Source organism: Octopus bimaculoides, chromosome 1 (genome assembly GCF_046866305.1).
Source record: "Octopus bimaculoides isolate indiv1 chromosome 1, ASM4686630v1, whole genome shotgun sequence".
NCBI classification, from domain to species: Eukaryota; Metazoa; Mollusca; class Cephalopoda; order Octopoda; family Octopodidae; genus Octopus; species Octopus bimaculoides.
This window is the reverse complement of record NC_142928.1, coordinates 201002784-201025608: the sequence shown is the minus strand read 5'-3', so window position 1 is coordinate 201025608 and position 22825 is coordinate 201002784. Positions and strand designations below refer to the sequence as shown.

General features: G+C 37.7%; 1 protein-coding gene across 3 annotated transcripts in view; it reads right to left on the bottom strand.

The window, feature by feature from the left end:
- LOC106867104 (protein mono-ADP-ribosyltransferase PARP14) overlaps positions 1–22825 on the bottom strand; it is a 111652-nt gene that overhangs the window by 82017 nt on the left and 6810 nt on the right. For all 3 annotated transcript variants that reach the window (XM_089337588.1, XM_089337636.1, XM_089337683.1), the window contains 2 exons: positions 14219–15754; positions 12555–12803 (listed from right to left, as the gene is read on the bottom strand). In XM_089337588.1, the coding sequence (XP_089193714.1) occupies positions 12555–12803; positions 14219–15754 (1785 nt within the window). The remainder of the gene's footprint in view (positions 1–12554; positions 12804–14218; positions 15755–22825) is intronic.

Here is a 22825-nt window from a genome sequence, read left to right as displayed (position 1 = left end):
ACTGGAAATGGATGACACTGCTTGTATGATGGTGATCCTTGTTTACAAATATGTGATTAAAAGACAAACAGATACTAATGCAGTCACACACACACATATATAGACACATATATAATATACAGTGGGGAGAAATAAATATTCATACATGTCAAAATTCTTTATTTATTTAATTTCTAATGAACATAAATGGGATATACCAATACTATATTTGCATAAACATGCATAAACTAAGAATATGAAAAAAAAACTAATAAATTATAGTAACTAATGGATTTATATACAAATATAAATATTTAGGGGTGAAAAAAGTATTCGTACAGAATATAAATATTTGATAATTCTGATTTAATACTTCATAGCATAACCATTATTCAGTTCCACTTCAACCAATCTCTTTTTGTAGTTCTTAATCAATGACTCGCATGTTTCTTAAGGAATTTTTTCCCATTCTTCTTGACAAATTTTCTTCAAATCTAGAATGCACATTGGGGCTCTTGAATGAATTTTAATTTTCAAATAATGCCACAAATTCTCAATGGGGTTCAAGTCAGGTGACTGGCTTGGCCATTCTAATAACTTTATATTGTGCTTAGGGTCGTTAACTGGTTGGAAAACCCACCCTTCACAAAGCTGGAGCTTTTCTACAGAGTCGCATAAATTATTGTTCAAAATATTTTGGTACATCTCTGCATTCATTCTACCATCTATCACATGTAAATTGCCAGTGCCATTTGCCGAGAAACACCCCTACACAATGATGTTGCCACCTCCAAACTTTACAGTAGGAATTGTGTTTTTTGGCGAATAATATGGCTATGCGAATTTCGTCCAAACAATTCAATTTTCGACTTGTCTGTCCAAAGAACATTTTCCTAGAATGTATCAAATTAAAGATCTAGGGGAAATCTTGCGTGGTGCACTGGATCTTATTCTGTTTTCAACAGTCCTCGATTTTTTATATCTTTGAATAAATGAAGATATGGTAGAAAATGGAATACAAAGGGTCTCTGATATTTTCCTGTAACTTTTACCTGCTTTCCACTGTTCAATAATTAAGTTTTTCACTGAATTTGTGAGTTTTTTACTTTTCGCCATTATTACGACATTACTTTATATTGTCTCAGTGGTGAATGAAGAAGCTAGCGTTTTGACACTTAAAAGTGACCACTGATAAGATTATTGGAACAAACGAGAAAGTTCTACTAAAAAAAAAAAAAAATTATTTTAACAGTATTTTGTGGCATAGAAACTCATAAATTTATTCTGTATGAATACTTTTTTCACCCCTAAATATTTATAATTGTATATAAATTCATTAGTTACTATAATTTATTAGTTTCTTTTGCATATTCTTAGTTTATGCATGTGCATGCAAATATAGTATTGGTATATCCCATCTATGTTAATTAGAAATTAAATAAATAAAGAATTTTGACATGTATGAATATTTATTTCCCCCCACTGTGTATGTGTATATATATATATATATATATATATATATATATATATATATATATATATATATATATACATACACACATACATATATATACATACCCACATACATAAGTACCAGGTCATCCCATAAGTTCTGTCCGAATTTTGAATAAAGAAAACAAGTGATCAACTGTTATATTTAATTGAAATTTAATCATCAATGTACTTTCCCTGATTATCTATGACTTCCTTCCATCTACTTACAAGCTTTTTAATCCCATCAATGCAAAACTCTTTTGGTTTCAAAGCAAGGAACTCTGAAATGTCAGTTTCGACCTCCTCCTGGCTTGCAAAAGTTACGTCCCCCAAATGATTCTGTAAACTACGAAACAAATGCTAGTCTGAAAGAGCAAGGTCGGGAGAATAAGGTGGATGAGGAATTTTTTCCCAACCAAGTTCTTCAATCTTCTGTGATATAATCTTTGCAGTGTGGGGTCATGCATCACTCCTTTTCGATTCACTAAAGCGGGTCTTTTTTTCTTCAAAGCTTGGTTCAAACGCTCTAATTGCTGACAGTAGACTTGAGCATTGATTATTGCATTAGGTGGTAACAATTCATCGCAATCCCACCAGATAGAGAGAAGAACCTTTTTCCCATGAAGTTCCCTTCTCGGTTGTGGTTGAGCTTTTTCCCTTTTACCAAGCCAATGTTTACGACATTTAACATTTCAATCGAAGATCCATTTTTCATCACCAGTCACAAATCTATCCAAAAAGGGTGAAATGAGTTCGCAAGAATGGAGAGAAAAGCAGATGTCAACTCGGGATTTGCGGTTGCTTTCGGACAATTCATGAGGCACCCATTTTCCAAGTTTAGGAACCTTTCCAAGTTGTTGAAGATGACGGTGAACAGTTGTATGGTTTGAACTAAGCTTTATTGCCAATTCTTCAACTGATAATGCAGGGTTTTCTTCAAGTAATGCCTCAAGGAACTTATCATCAAACTCAACTGGACGTCCTGTTCGGTCTTCATCTTCAAGGCAGAAATCTCCACTTCTGAATTTTGCAAACCATCTTCTGCAAGTTCTTTCATTCAAGCATTCTTTCCCATAAACTGAGTGTATGTTTCGAGTTGCTTCGGCTGCAGAGTTTCCTTTTTTTGTACTCATAAAGCATTATGTGCCTTAAATGCTCTTTGGATACTTCCATGTTAGAAAGGATTTTAATCAAAGAAATTTTAATTCTATTATTCTGTAAAATAATATTTAATTAGTTTAAATGTACACAAATGCATAAAAATAATTTTTAATTCCATTAGACATTCTGAAATACTATTAAATTTCATTCAATTTTAAAAAAGGTAAAATCGGACAGAACTTATGGGATGACCTGATACATACGTACATTAGAACTGGTAAGCTGGAGAGTTTCACCAAGTCCCAGTTGGTTTTAGTTTGGTTTTTAAGGCTGGATGCCCTTCCTAATGTTACGTGTATATATATATGTGTGTGTATATATCTGTATCTATATATATAGTTAATGTTTGCTTTTATGTTCAGTTATAAGTGGAACAATTTGGTATTAAGCTGATAGGTTACTCTCTCCTTTTGATAGCTGGGGGTACTGAACAAGGGTACAAACAAAAGCCCCATGCTTATATTTTGCATTTTTTTTTTCCCCCCACATTTCTTGATGCGTAGCCTGGTCAAAACTTCTGATATATTTCGTTTTAATTTTCATTTTACCTGTTGGAATCATTAAACTGAGGCCATGCTGGGGCATCACCTCGAAGAATTTTTAGTCGAATGTATTGACTCCAATATATTTTTTTAATGATTTTCAACAAGCACATAGTTAAGCCTAAAAGGTCTTTCTACATGCTAGAGATAATAGCCAAATCTTTAAACATTATTTTTATATAATTTCAAATAAACTAAAACGGAAACACTTTCATACTTTAATTATGTGGGGTTTGTTTGAGGGGCTTTTGTCTTAGGGGGCTTTTCTCTTAAGGGTCTTTCATATTACATCTGCTGGCTGAACAGAACTCTAAAAACCGTACTGTTTATAAAATTTGATTATGTCTGTTGTGTTGAAATAGAACACCCCCAAAGTAGAACGGATGGATTAGTCCACCAGGATAAATATGGTGGAGTAAGGCCAATCGGTTGACGGACCCGACTGCTCATGAGCAATGTGTCGACTCGGGAGTTCGAGTAGTACCGATGAGCGGACAAGCATTTAGTACTATTTCTTAAACGGACTTAATGTATTATTTTTATTATGTTGTACGAGAACTGTACGACACAAGTCTCTCAAAATAATACAGAACACGAAATAAAATCAGGTTACGTTCATTTCATACAACTGCAATCTACGCAACGCAAAGCAAAAAAATTAAGAATGTCGTCCTTCTCTATACTTGATTTGTATTCATTAAGGGAAGCAAGTATCACGAGGTTTGATTTTCGCTGGTGCTTCATATTTCGTCGAAAGGGTGTCATAATTCGAGTTAACGTCGAAAACGATGATTCACATGTAGCAGTGCTCGATCCAAATGTCAATGCTGCACCATACAAAAGATAAACATTTGGAAAGGCATCCTGTACAATACATAAAGATCCAAAAATATCAAGCAGTGTCATCATATTTTGTTTGGAAATGTTTGCTTTAACCACAGTAAGTTCAGAAAGTGAGGCCGATTTATCGCAATTAACTTAATTGTTCAAAGGTTTAAAGCATCAAAATCCAAAAATGTCTCGGACGTTGGTAGTAGACTTGCCAAAGAAGAATATATACTATCGTTTTGCTCTGAAATTCTATTATCTAGCTCTCCCAATCTTTCGTCGAAGATTGCGAAATAAATTTTGCGGTGAAAGGTTATCCAGTCATCTTGTGATGGTACCAGGGCTTCAAGAACATAATCTGAAAAATGTCGGGACTTGCAATCTTTCAGACGCATGCGTTCCTCAATAATATTAAATTGACTCATTTGTTTTAGAATCTCATCAAATATTAAAGAGTTTCTTAGTTTGGTTATTTCACTCTTGGCAATCTTGAGGAGCTCAAGGCCATGGTATATATCACATTTGTGACTCTGAAGCTGTTTGTCTGCTGGTCTAATTATATGCAAAAATTTTACTAAGAACAAGGGCTAGAAAAACAAACCTTGGGGAATGAACTTGAGGTAAAATTCCAGTTGCCTCTATACACGTTTTTGAATCTGACGAATCTGTGCATTCGGTTAGCAAACCAACAATTCTGGAGTGATTTTCTATTACAGAAGCAATGGCAGTGAAATGACCCGACCACCTATGCTCCATAAAATGTGGCAACTTCAATCCTTTGCAGAGACTAGCTATCTTTGGCCGTTTAATAAAATTATGAAGAATATTACCGGTGTCGAAGAACGTAGCTAACTCCGGAATCCATTTTATTGTGTTAACCACAACAAGATGCAACTGATGATTAAGACAATGAACATAAGGTAATATATTTCTCAAGTCGATTCTGAATCTTTCTTTGCATGCCACCTATTTTGCCAGACATCACAGAAGCACCATCATAGCACTGTGACAACATATGCTTTGGGTCAATGCAAAGGTTGGTTAATTCCTTAATTATCAAGTCGGCCAATGTTTCAGCATCATAATGTTGAGTAGTTGGCATCACAACTAACTTTTCCAGAACCCTGCCATTTTTCAAGTACCTAATAACAATTGCAAGATTTTCAGGATTACTCAAATCACACGTTCCGTCACATTTCAGCGTAAAATAAGGAACATCGAAACATTTTATTTCATCGACCACGAGGCTGACAGTGTGTCTGCTCAACAATTTGATGATTTCGTTTTGCATTGCTGCTGAGGTGTAGGTCGCATTTTTTGGAATCGTGCCGTAACATTCCATTAGCTTTGAGTCTTTCTCTAATGTGTACTGGAATAATTTCATAAAAAGACCACAAGGCTGCGTATCATCTTCCGAATAAAGATCCTGAAAAGCTTCATTTTTGTTTCCTTGAAAAGGCAATTCGTTTGCACAAAGGAAATGAACAAATTCAACAATGGAACTGACATCATCATCATCATCATCGTTTAACGTCCGCTTTCCATGCTAGCATGGGTTGAACGATTTGACTGAGGACTGGTGAAACCGGATGGCAACACCAGGCTCCAGTCTAATTTGGCAGAGTTTCTACAGCTGGATGCCCTTCCTAACGCCAACCACTCAGAGAGTGTAGTGGGTGCTTTTACGTGTCACCCGCACGAAAACGGTCACGCTCGAAATGGTGTCTTTTATGTGCCACCCGCACAAGCCAGTCCAGGAGCACTGGCAACGATCTCACTCGAAAATCCTACGGGAGCCAGTCAGGCGGTACTGGCAACGGCCACACTCAAAATGGTGCATCTCATGTGCCACCCGCACAAGAACCAGTCCAGGGGCACTGGCAACGATCTTACTTGGCTTGCCGGGTCTTCTCACGCACAGCACATTTCCAAAAATAACGGTTTTTGCTCAACTGATCATTTTGCAAGATTGAAGACATGGATGTTGTGGATAAACGCTGTTGGTGTTCCTTCCATGTTACCATAGCTTGGATATGGGATGCAGTTTGCTTGCTTATTTAAATCTTTGTGTTTTTTATTTTGCATGATGCCAATTAGAATATCCATTTTTAATAAAACAAGTATCAACTTGAGCAGAAGTATTAAAGTACTGACAAGCAAAATAAAACAAGGTTTTCTTTGAAAGAGAATACTCTAACTATGGACGACGAGAAGTCATGTCTCTGATTTCTATAAATTTTTGGATCAAACTTTGCTAGAACTGGCTGCACTGGTTGGCAGTCGACCTGTCCTAGATCATCCAATGAGGGTGTCAAAGACTTTGCAGGACCTCCCTTGAGCTGTGAAACTTTGTTTGCAATTCTCTTCTGTTAGCATTTTTAGGTGAATCAGATGGGAAATTCAGCAAGGATTGCTTCAGTTCTCTTTGTCGGTAGTAATTCATTATTTTGGGGCACTGATATTCGCAATAATTAATTCTAAGGTAGAATATCGTAGTAAGAGTAACAATTTCTTAAAATTTATGTATTTTTAAATTAAACTCGTAAGAGATTTCAGTTCAAGCAATTTTTTTTTTTTTCAGTTTCTTCAAAGTTATGCTTTTTTAGTTAAACACAAAATGATTTCAGTCTAAACTTTGTCCAAAGAGTAAGAAAACTTATTCAGTGAAAGTTCTCACCTGAAAAATCCTTTCCGAATGTATATTTTGGGAAATTTCAAAAATTTTCTTTCCTTTTTCGCAAACAATAATCCTCTCTGACTTGTAGAAATAAAATGACTTTTTAACGTCCGTCTCTGTTCACATATATACACGTGTGTAGTGATGCGTTTACTACCATAAATCTCTAACTATAGCAACAATTCTTCACATACTTTTCAACAGCAACAACGACAATCACCACCACCACCACCACCACCACCACCGCCGTTGCCATCACGACCACCACCACAACAACAACAACAACAACAACTGACCCAGTGTTATCCACTCCTTAATTCAACCTACAGGTGATGACCGGGTCAGCAGCCAATTCTACTACAACAAACACTTTGACCAGCTCTAATTTACCCACATTTTCATATCACTAACTACTAAATCAAAAGAAATTCAATTTATTGCATCTTTAACGACTTCAGATATTGTTTATGAGAAAAAAGAAGGCGGCGATGGGGGGAGGGGGCTGAGATTCTAACTGGGGGTGCTGAGTACCCCATAGCCCCACTGTGGCTATGTGTCGGGGTTGTCAGTGACCAAACAGGCACACCCACAAGGATATCCTGGTGAGGAGGGTTGCTAGAAACCCAGCAGGATTAAAAACAAAAAGGTCAGTTGAACCTAGTGCAGGCTCAACGGCTATCTAGCAAAAGCATGGGTATGCAGAAATTCCGGAATGGTGTCTGGTATGCTGAAAGACCACAGGGAGTGAGGCCCACTCAGCTTCTGTTGAAGCATGTCTCTAGGAGAAGGTCACTCTGATATAAAACCAGATATGCAGGGAATGGCATTGGACATTTTGGGGATCTTTGGTTTGTGCTAGAGATCATGGCACTCCCACATCCCTGAGCCTGCGACTCATATTGGCACCAGACATATTGCTCCAGCTTGTCTCTGGATAATGTCAATAAAGTGGAGAGGGTCTGTGAGGTGTCGTGCAAGCCTTATTGGACCTAAAACTTTAGACAGGCATCGCTGACCTCTGCTCGATATGTGCCTTTTCTACTCCCTTTGTTTTTTCCCTATATATATATATTCATTTTATTTTTAGTATATATACATATCTTTATTTTTAGTATATATTTATATATTAACTTACTTTTAGTATATTTTTTATTTGGAAGTCCTGCGGTGATGGGAAGGTGGTGAAGCATGCAGACCTGACGGGTTGGAAGCATGTAGTCAGCGACCTGCACATAGGTGGCCCATGCTAGATATAAAGTCATCTTCTTGTAGCCCAAAACAGCGGTAGGATTCAGTTGCTGCATGGGTGTCTGAGCAGCCCCTTTTGGAGAGGGCACTGTTCACCCAGAGGTTGGGGAGGTTCTAGAAAAAGTGAACCAAAAATGTGCCTGTCTTTCTATATCTGGTCAGTTTAGCTTGACTGATGGATGTCCACCCTGTGCTCGAAAGACAAAGAGCCTTTTATTTACAAAATCTGGATGGAACTTGAACATTTCATGTTGGAATGTGCGCCCTCTGTTGGATAACGAGAGTGATTGCAGGCCTCAAAAGAAACACTGCACTTGTTGCTCTCGAGCTGAACTGTCATAACATTGATATAGCTGCACTTTCAGAGATTCATATAGAAGGTGATGGTCAGCTTGACGAAGTTGGAAGTGGATACACCTTTTTTGGAGGGGAGGCAGAAAGGGGAGCACAGAGAGGCTGCTGTTGGCTTTGCAGTTCAATCTGATATCCTTAAGAAGTTGGTAGAGCTCCCTGTTCCTATAAATGAACATCTAATGACTCTACGATTGCACCTGAAAGGTGGGCAGTTTGCTACTCTAATAAGTGCCTATGCACATACTTTGACTAGTTGTAATGAAGATAAAACCATTTTTTATACCCAGCTGAGAGCCATACTTAGGAAAATCCCCAATTCTGATAAAGTCATTCTACTGGGGGATTTCAATGCCTGGGTTGGAACAGACTGGCAAACATGGAACTCTCTAGGACGTTTTGGAGTAGGGAAAATGAATAGCAATGGTCTCATGCTGCTGGAGCTTTGCGATGACCATGGACTTTACATCACAAGCACTCATTTTATGCACAAAGGTGATCACGCAACAACGTGGATGCATCCAAGGTCCAAAGTCTGGCACTGGCGGGATTATGTCATCATCTGCAAGCACGACATCTATGACATTTGTAATGTTAAGTCCTTTCATGGATTGGAATGGTGGACAGACCAGTCTGGTGCAAGCAAAGTTCTGGATGATGATTAGAGTGAAAGGGAGAAGAGGGCCACTTGTCATCCGAATGTCCACAGGATACATGATGCTGTATTGAAGGAAGAGCTTCAAACTCGCTTGTCCAGCATTGAAAATACTGCATCATGGGAAGATTTTCAAGACCAGGTTCTTCAATGTGCTGCTGAAACACTGGGTGATGCTGATGCCAGACACAGAGACTGGTTTGATGAAAATGATGCTGAAGTTCAGTGAGGATTGGTTATTAAGCGCCATGCCTACAATGTATTGCTACACAGAGGACTTTCAGCTGTGCAGTGAAATCTAGCATCTGCCCCCTATAGCAGTGCAAAATCACTACTGCAGCGATCTCTCAGGAAGATGCAGAACACTTGGTGGGAGGATCTTGCTCGTGATGTTCAGGCTGCTGCTGATGCAAATGACAGCAAGAAGCTTTACCATCTTATGAAGCGAGCTTATGGACCCAAGAGCTCCACATCAGCTCCTTTGCTTTCCAAGGAGTCTTCCACCCTGTTTACTAAATCAACAGAAATCACAGGTCGCTGGATTGAACACTTCTCTGAACTCCTAAACAAGTCAGTTGTGGATGAAACAGTGATTGATACTATGCAACAAAGACCTATCATTGGCTCCTTAGACTCTTCGCCCTCAATAGATGAAGTAATGACATCAATAAGTAAATTGAATCTTGGTAGGGCACCTGGAAAGGATGGAATTTGTGCTGAGGTCTTGCGATTTGGTGGTAATTACATCACACAGTCCCTTCATGAACTTATTAGTGCAGTCTGGGGGGATGGTGCAATCCCTAAGGACTGGAAGGATGCAATTATTCTTCCTCTATATAAAGGAAAAGGAGCCAGAACAATGTGTGGTAACTACAGAGGCATTGCTCTACTATCAGCTGCTGGCAAGGTTCTGGCAAATATTCTTCTTACTCGTCTGAATGGGTGTCTCGTAAATGATGTCCTATCTGAATCTCAATGTGGCTTCCGATCTGGTAGAGGGACAATGGATATGATTTTCACAGCAAGACAGATGCAGGAGAAGTGCTATGAGCAGAATATGAATCTTGTCCAGGTATTCATTGATTTAACAAAGGCCTTTGATACTGTAAATAGGGCATTACTATGGAAAAAACTTGGCAAACTTGGATGTCCGGATCACTTTGTATCTATAATTAAATCATTTCATGATGGGATGGAGGCTTGGGTCAATATTGGTGGTGGCTTGGCAGGACCCATTCTTGTAGAGAATGGTGTCAAGCAGGGTGACATCCTTGCCCCAACTCTCTTTTCTTTGTACTTTGCTGCTGCTTTTACTCATGCTTTTGCTAAGGTTCGCTCTCTGGGAATATATATCGGGTATCGATTTTCTGGCTGCCTCTTTAATTTGTGCTGATTTGCTGCCAATTCAAAAGTCTTTTAGTCTCTTATTCATGACCTCTTTTATGCAGATGACTGTGACTTAGTCTTTCATAAAGTGGATGACATGCAAATACTTATGAATCATATTTCTGCTTCTTGCAAGGCATTTGGACTCAGAATTATCCTGAACAAGACTGTTGTAACGTTCCAGACTGCAACAGGAAATCCATATGTGGAACCAACTATCTTGGTTGAAGGAACAATTCTGAAGGTGGGGAGACAAGTTTGTCTATCTGGGCAGCACACTCAGCTGTTCTTGTTCCCTGGATGCTGAAATATCTTTCAGGCTGCAGAGAGCAACTGATTCCTTCTGGTCTCCTCAGTCTCGTGTCTGGTGCCAGCATGGCATCACAAAGCAAACAAATTACTGCGTAACATGCATGTGTACTGACATCACTCCTCTACTCATGGTGAAACATGAACCCTTTACAAACGTTATGTAATGGTCCTTGAGCGCTTTCATCAGAGATGTCTCACATACACAGTTCCCGAGGACAGCTGATATATGAGTATTGAGGCGATGGTACACAAACACCGATTACATTGGACTGGACCCCTTATGAGAATGAAGGATAGCAGGATCCCTAAGCAGATGCTATATGGGGAACTTGTGAATGGAAGCAGACCCTGGCAGAAACCAAGGCTGCGATTTAAGGACTGTGTCACATCCTCATTAAAGGCCTGTGATATGCAGGAGACTGACTGGGAGAGCAATGCCTGTCATCACAAGAGGAAGCAGGTTAAGGAGGGGATCGACACTTTTGAGAGAGTACATATTCTGCATGAAGAACTTAAGCATGTTGCTGGAAAGTGCACTGCTGGTGTAGTGAATGGGGAAAGTTTGGTTTGCAATGTTTGCAGTCGTGTATGCTTGTTAAGAGCAGGGCTCATTAGCCACCAATGGAGCTGCAAATGCAAAATATAAGTTAGTCCTAGAGCGCACAATGTTCTTGAAGGTCAGCAATGGTCTTCCTCAGTCATGAGTGGACAGCCATGATACACACATATATATATCATCATCATCGTTATATAATATATATATAAAATAATTATTATTGACAAAAGCAGTATTAATATGAAAACCAATCTTTATATCCAACTTAATGTAGAGGTCATGTTAGAACAGAGAGTACTGCATTATTTACCTCAAGAAGACTTCTCACAGGGCCTTGAGTGTATAAAAGCACACATATTTATATTTTTAACAGATAAAAACAATCTGCTACAATCACCATTACTACCAGATGGCATGATTTCATCCTGCCTGGACTCTTCAGTAGAAGACATCTAGTAGTGACATAACAGCCAAATCTATCAACCATGTTTAGAATATCAGTATCTGTGAAGGCACTGATTTTGCAAAGAGCCAGGAAGCTTATGGAAAAAGTAATTAATAGCAACAGAAGCAGTAGTAAGACCAAAAGGCAATTATTATATCCAACTAAATGTGGATGTTGTGTTAGAACACCAAATACTGCGTTATTTATTGTGAGAGGACGTCTCATATGGATGCCTGGTGCATAAAAGCACTCATATTTATATTGTTAGCAGACAAGAACCGTCTGCTTGGGTGCTAGGACTGCCACACACTCACACAGCAACAAATACTGTACTTCTAGAAGGTCAGCTGTGCCACAAACAGGCCTCTTTTCAATTCCTGTCTACCAAATCCACTGAGAAGGCTTTGGCCAACCCAGGTCTATAACAAAAGACTTGCCCAAGATACCTTGCCATGGAACTGAACCACAAATCATGTGGAACATCAACTTTTTAACCATACTGCCACATCTTCTACAATAATATATATATAATATCATCATCATCATCATTTCACATCTGTTTTCGATGCTGGCAAGGCCGGAGAGCTGCCCAGGCACCAATTTTCTCTTTTGGTACAGTTTTTATGGCTGGATGCCCTTCCTTTAGAGAATTCCAACCACTTTAGAGAATGCACTGGGTGCTTTTTATGTGACACCATCACAGGTGCTGGTGCCACGTAAAAAGTGGGGTTGTCAAGTTACTTGCAAGACAAAGAATTTTAGTTGGGGGGTGGGGTGAAACCAAGGGAAGTGGATGGGTGCCAGGGGAGAGGTTAGAGTATGATAGAGGGACAGGATAGTTGCCTTACTATTGGCTAAATATTGTAATTACTATTTCTATGCCAAATAATTTGAACAGAAAAAAAATGGTAAATTCTTACCTGTACTGATAGCAGGAATTGCAATTGATGTATAAGACTTTCCTTCAAGAAATAACAAACAATTTTTAACAGCTCTTGAAAGGTGAAATATTTCATGGTTCCGTCCATTATTCCAAACAGGTCCAACAGCATGAATGATAGTCTTGCATTTGAGTTTACCAGCTTTAGTTGACACTACTTCTCCAGTTTTCAATTCAATCCTTCTTTGTTTCATAATTTTATTGGATTCAGTTTGAATTCCAATCCCACCTGCAAAAATATTTGCCTTCTTATGATCCTGTTCAATACATGTTAATATATGTTAACATATGTAATATACTACATTATATATTAATATAGATAAATATTATTATAAATGTATGTTGTTATATTATATCAATATATATATTGTATTTTAATTCTATAACACATTACTTGTATACACACACACACGCACGTGTGTATATATATATATGCAACAGTGTGTTAGCGTATTGAGAGAGAAGTTCATCAGAAGAAGAATTGGATGCAGTCTGCGAGAGAAGAGAACGCTGGTTTGGTCATGTGATGTGGATGGATGCTGACAGCTGCACAAAGAAGTGCCGTTCATTCAAAGTGGATGGGACTTGTGGAAGAGGGAGACCCAGGAAAACATAGGACGAAGTACTGAAGGAGAACCTCAGAATGGTGAACCTTGAGGATGAGATGACAAAGGACCGAGATACCTGTGCTGATGAAGACCTGTCCTCCTCAGCAGAAGTGTATCAACTTTATGCTTAGAGAGAATAGAAGTGTTTACCATTTTGAGCCTACTCTTTGACAGAAAGAATAGAAGAAGAGAGAGAAAAGGAGAAACATGCGTCAGAGTGTCACTACAAGCTGAAATGACCAGAGGAGGAAGAGGTTGCTAAAGGTATGAGTGGCTCTAGTAACCTAGGGAGACATCTAGGAGAGGTGACTTGAGGTACGAGTGGCAAGGGAGACAACTATGAACCTGGCACGTGTATATGAGCACACGTGTGTGCATATATATTCTATGGATTTGTGAATGTGTAAGTGTATCTATGCATGTGTGTATGTATGTCTATACTTTCGGTTTATGTGTGTGTATAAGGCTATGTGATGTAACTGTGTGTGCAAGTGGGTGTATATAAAGCTATTAAGTGGATGTATACTGTGTGCATGTTTATGCGTGTATGTGTGTACATGTGTATGTATATGAAGCTAATGCACACATACCTTGTGAGTGCGTGTCCACCACCATAATTTCATGTCCATGGTTGGATGTCCTTCTTGTAGCCAATTGCTACATGTTTCTAAATGAGGGAATATTTCCCCATGGTCAGACATGTTTTTCGTGGAAGACTGGAAATGACACAACATCACTTGTGTGATGGTGATGTTCATTTACAACCATCGTGTCCTGTCAGGACCTTGCTACTCCCCCTCCACATATATATACATATATATATTTATATGTATATATACACGATGAGCTTCTTTCAGTTTCTATCAACGAAATCCACTTCCAAGGCTTTGGCCAACCATTGACCTATAACAGAAGACACTTGTCCAAAATGCTATAAGTAAGATTGAACCTGAAACCACATGGTCAGGAAGTAAGCTTCTCAACCACACATGGATCTAAAAAGAAACATTAAACTATAAAAAATGGTATGACTAACCTTTCTGCACAATGGCTGCTGCAATTCCTCCCATGTGTTCCAGTCTGCCATTTGCAGCATTAACAATAGCATCGGTGTCCAGAGTCGTGATGTCACCTTCCCTCAACACTATTTCACAGTTTTTATACTTAAAATTAAGTATTTCTTCTGTTTCACTTCCTAAATCTGAATTTAATGATATTATACTCTCAGATTCATTCTGCATTTCACATAAGAAATTCTTTCCTGCTTCACTTTCTAGAAATTCTTGAAATCCAAACATTTCAAAGTTTACTTCTTGTGAGCTGATATCTTTTCTTAGATTTCCTATAAATGTTTCCATTTTCCTAATTTGGTTTTGTGTTCCTTTCAGGTGTAACTTATCATCTTTGAGACACACATTCTTAATTTTCATTTTCTCACCAAAGTCATTGACTTCCTGTTCATTGAACTCTTTAAGAAAGAGGAAATGTGCATGATTCATCGATATATAAGATTCATAAGTTAACGATTGCTCAAAGTTATCAATTTTGCTTTTTATATCATTAATTATTGCATCAACAGCAACAATAGAATCTTCTCCAATAAAACAGAAATCTGGAAACTCTTTTTTTAGACTTTCAACAAATGTCAACCACTTTCCATGATTTGGAGTACCCTTAATTTTGTCTACAAAATCCAATGTATTGGCAACAAAACTTTGTTTCATAATTTCTTCCAAATCTGAAAGATGTCTTTTATCACTTGCATAAAGTAATACTGAATCACCATCACCTGGTTCCCAGGAACCAATACATTTCTTGTTTCTCAGTTTCTCACCAAGATATTCTTTCACTGGTTTTTTATTTATGATCATTCCAGCATTTAAAGGTAAACACAGTTTAGATCTTACAACTGCCTGGAGTATTTTATTCATATCCTTTTGACAATTAGCTATTTGAGAAGACTGGCCTTCAAAAATAACTTTGTTACCATGAATTCTGACTTTTAGATCTTTAGATTGTCTTTGTGCCTGCTCAAAAAATCTGAGACCAGATAGAATACGTCTTTCATGAATATTTAAATCATACTCACATATCTTTCTAAAATGATCCAAAAGTCTGTTTTTCATTTTAATCACATTTATTTTATTAAATCCCAAAATATTAGCTTGGCAATTTTGGTTATCAAAATAAAAATTCCTCTGGTCAGCTTGACTCTTAAATGCTTTAACAATGTCTTCAAAAATATCAGTTGGAACATCAATAATTTCAACAGTAATGGAATTTAATAAATCTTTCAAAGACTGTTCAATTTTCTCCAAATTTCCTTCAGAATAATTTAATTTCAGTTTATTAAACTTGGAATCTCTCCAAAGAACTTCAGCCCATTTCTTCAATTCGTCATTAACTATAATTTTATGTTTCTTTAAGAAAGTCAGATGGAACCTGGAAGGTAGCAAATAGTCATAGACTTGCTGTCTTGAAATGGTATTTTCTTCAGATGGTTCCCAGAATGGCTGAACATCCAACTCCACATTTTGCAGTATATGATCTCTGGTACAAACGTCCATCACAACTAAATTATGAAAAAATAAAAAGATAAAATCATTTCGTTGGTGGGGGATTAGGGGTTAGCTAGGGAGTTCAGTGGGTCAAGACACAAAAGTATTTGAAGACAAAGTTATATGTAATTATTATAATACATTAGCAATTAGAAAAATATAATCAACATTTAACAGATACTAAGTAAACACAATCTCTATTAATTATAATAAATACAAGAAACATCAGAGGAATTGTGGTTTCAAATTTTGGCACAAGGCCAGTAATTTCAGGAGAGTGGCAAAGTCAATTACATCGACACCAATGATCAACTGGTACTTATTTTATTGACCATAAACATCACTGGAATTCTGGTTTCAAATTTTGGCACAAGGCCAGCAATTTCAAGAGAGTGGCAAAGTCAATTACATCGACCCCAGTGCTCAACTGGTACTTATTTTATTGACCATAAACACCACTGGAATTCTGGTTTCAAATTTCGGCACAAGGCCAGCAATTTCAGGAGAGTGGCAAAATCAATTACATCGACCCCAGTGCTCAACTGGTACTTATTTTATTCACCATAAACATCACTGGAATTCTGGTTTCAAATTTTGGCACAAGGCCAGCAATTTCAGGATAGTGGCAAAGTCAATGACATCGACCGCAGTACTCAACTGGTACTTATTTTATTAACCATAAACATCATTGAAATATTAACACATTGTTATCACAGTAAGATTCATTATAGCAATATTAACTCTTACATGCTAATGTAAGGGTTATTATTATTATTATTATTATTATTGTTATTGTTATTATTATTATTGTTGTTGTTGTTGTTGTTGTTATTATTATTGTTATTATTATTATTATTAATTATTATTATTATTATTATTATTATTATTATTATTATTATTATTTTATGTTTGACTTTTGTTTTGCATTTGTACAAGTTGGATCCAAGTCTCACCCAGAGACCTCAAGAGATAACAAGTTAGAAGTTCTTGTAGGTGTTATGCCTAGGGTACCATATATTTGGATTTGTACAGTTTTGTTCTAGTGAATGTTTAAGAAACCATAAGAAAATTATGTGTTTGCTTTAAAATTTGAGATCACATAGACAGTATTTTACGTAGGATATGGGCAGTTCCCATGAGCACTATCTTTTGAACTTCAGCCATTTTGGTGTTTCCTGGTATCTGAGTTAGGTAGTAATCAGCCCGTTTCGCTGTCATTCCCAGGGCACCTATGACAATAGGTATTGTTTTCGTCTTCAGATTCCACGTTTTGCTAATTTCTATTTCAAGATCTTTATATTTGCTCAGTTTTTAGTAGGTCTTGACAGATACGTTTATATCGATTGGGACAGTCATATCAATGAGGAAGCATGATTTTTGTCTGAAGTCTTTCAGTATGATGTCTGGCCTATTTGCGTCTATCTTTCTGTCAGTTTGAATGGTGAAGTTCCAGAGGAGTGCAATGTGATCATTTTCAAGTACTGGGGGTGGTTTGTGTTCCCACCAGTTTTTATCATGGGGCAAGTCCAGGTTTTTGCATATTACCCAGTGAATATATTGTGCAGCTCTATCATGCCTGTTGAGATACTCTGTAGGCGCAAGCAGACTGCACATGGAGACAACATGATCGATGGTCTCATTTTGTTGTTGGCATATACGACATAATGGGGAGCTGCCGTTCTTTAATATGTTGGCCTGGTAGTTCTTTGTAGGTAGGCATTGCTCTTGGGCTGCTATGATAAACCCCTCTGTTTCTGATTTCAAGCCAGAGGCCATTAGCCATTGATGGGTAAGGGCTTTGTCAATATCTGCATTATTCGCTCTTTTTGGGTATTTGCCATTGAGAGGTTTTCCATGCCATTTTTCAGTCATAATATCTAAGGCAGCAATTTTAGCACGGGTTTTCAAGCGCTTAGCTTTTTCTGCAGGTGTTTCTAGTTCGTCTAATTCTTGAATTTGTTGCAATTGGAATTCACTTAGATATTCCTTTGCCTGTTTTGTTACTGAGTAAGATGCTTTCTTGCTTTCATGTTTTAAGACAAGTTTTAGCATCCAGTCCTCAGAGTTTTTCAGATAGGTGTCTAGGCCAATTGTGGCTACCTTCATTGATAATGCCAGCTGTAGAAGTCCTCGGCCTCCTTCTTTTCTTGGCAGATAAAGACGTTCTATATCTGCCTTAGGGTGGTGCATTCTATGCATTGTCAACAGTTTTCGTATTTTTCTGTCAACATTACATATTTCAGTAATTGACCAGTTAACGATATTGAAACTGTAAGTCACGACTGGTATGGCTAGAGCATTGATCGCTTCGATCCTGTTTCTCGCGTTCAGCTCTGTCTTCAGTATTGCTCTCACCATGCGATAACATTCTCTTCTGATCCTTTCCCTCATCACTGAATGCTTGATATTGTCCCCTTCAATTACCCCTAGGTATTTGTAGCTCTCCGCTGGTTCTAACTCTTTTATGACATTTTGCTGGTCAAGGTTCACATTACATGTTTTTGTCATTTTTCCTTTGATAAAGGTAGCTTTTGCACATTTATCAAGGCCAAATTACATCCTGATGTCATCACTGAATTGTTTAACAATCGCTAGTAGGCCTTTGAGTTGTTGGTCATTTTTTGCAAAGAGCTTTAAATCATCCATGTAAATGAGATGATTTATATTTTTATCAAATATTTTATAACCATACTGTGCATCATTGAGAAATTTTGAGAGGAGTATTAGGGCTAGACAGAAGAGGAGTGGTGATAGTGAGTCACCCTGGAAAATGCCACATGAAATTCTTACATCTCCAGCATTTAGAGATTCATTGTCATTGTTCAACGTCAGTGTGGTTCTCCATGATCCAGCTATGTGGTAGGCTATCAAAGGCCTTTTTATAGTCTATGCAGGCTATTGACAAGTTTTTCTGGCGCTCGTGACAATCTTCTAAGATCATCTTATTGATGAGTAGCTGATCTTTACAACCATAAGATCCACGTTTACATCCCTTTTGCTCATTAGGGAATATGCTACTTTCTATTAAAAAACTATAGGTGTATTCGGTTAGGACAGATGTTAGCGTCTTATACATTGTTGTTAAGCAGGTTATGGGTTGATAATGTTTTGGTTTGTTTGTTTCCTCATTTTTTGGAAGCAGGAATGTTAAACCATTAACTAGCCAAGAGGGTATCAAACTAGGATTTTGCAAAACATCGTTGTAAAGTTTTGTTAGCAGTTCATGGCTCTCTGGGAAGGCATTCAACCAGTAGTTAGGAATTTTATCCTTTCCTAGAGAGTTCCATTTGCTTGACCTCCTGAGAGCAGATCTTATATCTTCTACCTTGACCCCCTCCCACTTTTGCTCCTCTAAGGAGTCTGGGTCTGTAGATATTCTATCAATCCAAGGGGCCTTTTCATTGTGTGTTTTATCTTCTGCCCAGATTTTATTCCAAAATTCTTGCACTTCTTCTTTTGATGGGACAGACTTTATTGTTACTGGTATTTTCCCTATCTTCCTGTAGAAATTTTTTGGGTTATTTTTGAACATGTTATTATCTCGGAAGAATCTAACACGCTTTTCATACCTTGCTATACGGGCAGCTTTAGCACATACCTTTTGCTTGATGGTTTCTATGGTGGTATCAATGTCAACTATGGTTTTCACATTATATTTTTTCTTTAGTTTTTGGGTCTTTGTAGGTTTGATACTCTTGTCAAATTTAAGGTTTTTCAAACATTCTATGTCAGATCTAAGTAGCTTAATTTGGTGTTGAATGCGCTCATGCCAAGAAGGCTTTTTGTGGGAGTGTTGTCGTTTTCTAATCTTTTCACCACATAGAACCGTTGAGATTTTTGCGGATGCATAGTACAGGTGGTTGAGATCTGTAATATCGACATCATTAGCTGAAATTATATCCTTAAGTGCAAGGCGGATTTTACCAATTATTTTCAGGTTTTGGTTAGAATTGCGAATTTTGGGGAGAGTGTCACGTTCATTCATACTGGTTTCTTTAATTTTCAGTCATTCAATCATGATTTGATTTTTTAGATCATGTAGTTCTGTTGCGTCGATTTCTGTATGACTTTCTTCATCTATTTGATTTTTACCTGCCTTAGTGTTTATGGTTGGTTCAGAGAGTATTTCACTTTGCCTATCAGTTACCTTAACTCTTTCAATCATTACTGTATTTTCATCAGCCTTGGGCTGGTTTATAATTATTTCCTCTGTAGTATCTTCTTTAGCTGCAGTTTCATTCTTTTTATCCCTTACTGCTTGTTTAATTTGGTCAAACTCTAATTCAGTTAGTAATTTCTCTTTCATAATGTTTCTTCTGACGTTGGCAAGTTTGTTACTGTCTATGTAGGGTCTTACTTCAAGGTGTTTCTGTCTCCAGTTTAAGTAGGTTTGTACAGTATTAGATTTATCTGTAGGGAAATATATGGCATGGTAGAAGGCTGGAAGAACTTCTTTATTATCTTCCCTAGACCATTTTTCATTCTTTTTCTTTTGGTTATTATTATTATTATTATTATTATTATTATTATTATTATTATTATCATCATTATTATTATTATTATTAAACATTTGGTAGTTTCAGGCAAATTTCTACTGCATCACCTGCTACATCCACGTGTTACTGAGGTGTGTGCAGCATTGTGTGTTCTTTTTTGTTGTTGTTGGGAGAGTGCAAACTCTTTCCAGTATTATATTGTATCAGTTTGTTTTTTTTTTTGTTATGGGGTCTGGTTGCAGTCTTTTGTTGTATTAGTGTTTGTATTTTGTATTGTGTGTGTAATGCGAGTTGTGTATCCAGTCTTCTGATGGTTGTTTATTTTATTGGATATTTGCTATGTAGAATGTGTCTTGTGTTTGTGGAGTGTTTTGTTTGGATTGTATTACTGAGTTGATAGTGTGTTGCTGTTTGTAGCAGGCTTATTTTTTGGATAGTGTATAGTATTGAGGATTCAGGCATGTTTTTGTTCATATGTTGTTTTTTTTTTTTTGTATCTAGACCCCTACTCCAATTGTTACCAGTGTTCTTTACACCTTCATGCCCCACATCTTGAAGACTTCAATTTCAATGTCTTTGTACTTTGACAATTTCTCCACTTCTTTTGAGCAACATTTTGGTCAGAAGGGACTGCAATGTCTATTAGTAAGTTGGTGATTTTTTTTTTTTGTTTTCCAATCGTTGAGTATTGTGTTTGGGTGATTAGCTTTTTATTTCTTTGTCGGTTTGAACAGGCGTATTCCAGACGATTGTGGCCTGGTCGTTATCTTGTACCTTGTTTGGCTCATGCCTATACCACCTGTTGTCAGTTATGATGTTGTAGTGTTGGCATATTGTCCACTGGATATAACTATTTACTTCGTCATGTCTGTATGTATATATTCAGACATTGGAAGCTGAATGCGTCTTTCCTGGCATCTCAATCATTCAGAGACAGAGTTAGCAAGTTAGTCCATCAGAGGTTGTTGGGTGTAATCGTCCACAGCTGATGGTGGATAAGCCCTGATATGGGGCTATTTGAGAGGAGGCGTTAATGTTTAGTAAAAGAATAGTATTAGAGGAATCTATAATAGAAGGTGGCCTAATTAGGCAGCTAATTATAGAGCTAGAATTAGGTGCTTAGAAGAGGCATAGTGACCGACATGCTGGTGGCAGGATTGGCTTTTGATCAATTCTTCAATACCAAGCATGAAGGTTGTGTTCTCATAGCAAGGGTGCGTGAACTAAGACACAAGGGAATGAAATTAGTCTGATGGGCCTAGGCAACAGAGGTGCAATGTGGTGGCCACAAGGCCACAATTCAGTCTTTGATGAGACAGGACAGGTACATGCTGCAAGAAACCAAGTGGATATGTTTGGAATTTCAGTGGCATTTTGCTGAACTATGCTGAGCATACAGTGAGTCAGAGACAGGTGTGGATTTCACTGCCTCCCTTCATAGTAAGTCACACCCTTCGCCTAGGGATGAAAAGTTCTGCCAAATGCCAATAACTGCTGAAAACATATGGGATGTGATGACAAGCTGCACAAGGGAGAAGTCTTTGGGAGTGGATGGTCTACCATTTGTCAGACTTCTTCTTAGCAGTTGTCTACCACAAATGGCAACTACTACTACAACTATGACAAGAGTAATGACGTCAACGAGTTCAAATTCCACCAGGGTTGACTCTGTCTTTCATTCTTTCGGGGCCAATAAAAGAAATATCAGTCAGGCACTGGGAGTGACACGGTTAACTTGCCCCCTCCGCCAACATTTCAGGCCTTGTGCCTAGAGTAGAAAGGATTATCGTCACTATGGTGATGTTGCTTTGCGTTTGTATGAACTGAGTCCAAGTCTCACCTAACGCTCCCAAGAGACAGCAGGTTACAAGTTCAAGTGGGCATGAGGAATAGGATGGTTGATAACTGTCATGTTCTTTGGGGAAGAATGGGATTAGGTGAGAGGAATTGGTGCTTTAAGTGTCTACCTTGCGTTCATAAGAAGGATTCTTTTAGAACATGTGCTTTTGATATGTGGACAAAGACTGTTTTGGAGTTATACAGACACTATTTTTCATAGAATATGAGCAGTTTCCATCACTACTATTTGTTTGAATTTCTTCCATTTTTGGATTCCTTGGGATTTGAGACAGGTAATGACCAGCCCCGTTTGCTATTATTTATAAGGCACCTGCAACCATGAGTATTGTTCTAGTCTTATGTTCACATTTTGTCAATTTCTATTCCAAGATCTTTGTACATGGTGAAATTTTGGTAGGTCTTCATAGATACATTCACATCAATTGGGACATATTGATGTGGTGGCATGATTGGCATCTGAAATCCTTCAGTATAATATCTGGTCTATTTGCATCTGTCTTTCTGTTAGATTGAACAAAAAAGTTCCATGTGAATAGGATATCTTTTTGAAGCACTGGACCAATTTCTATGATGGGGCAAGTCCAGTTCCTTGTGCATTTTCCAGTTTGGGATTGAGTTTTGGAGTCCATAGCGCTTCCACTTAATTTTGTGTTTGTCATGTTGGCAACAGAGGGTGGTTTGTTTTCTTTGAAGGCAGAAAGCCTTTAAGTGAATCACAGATCCATATAT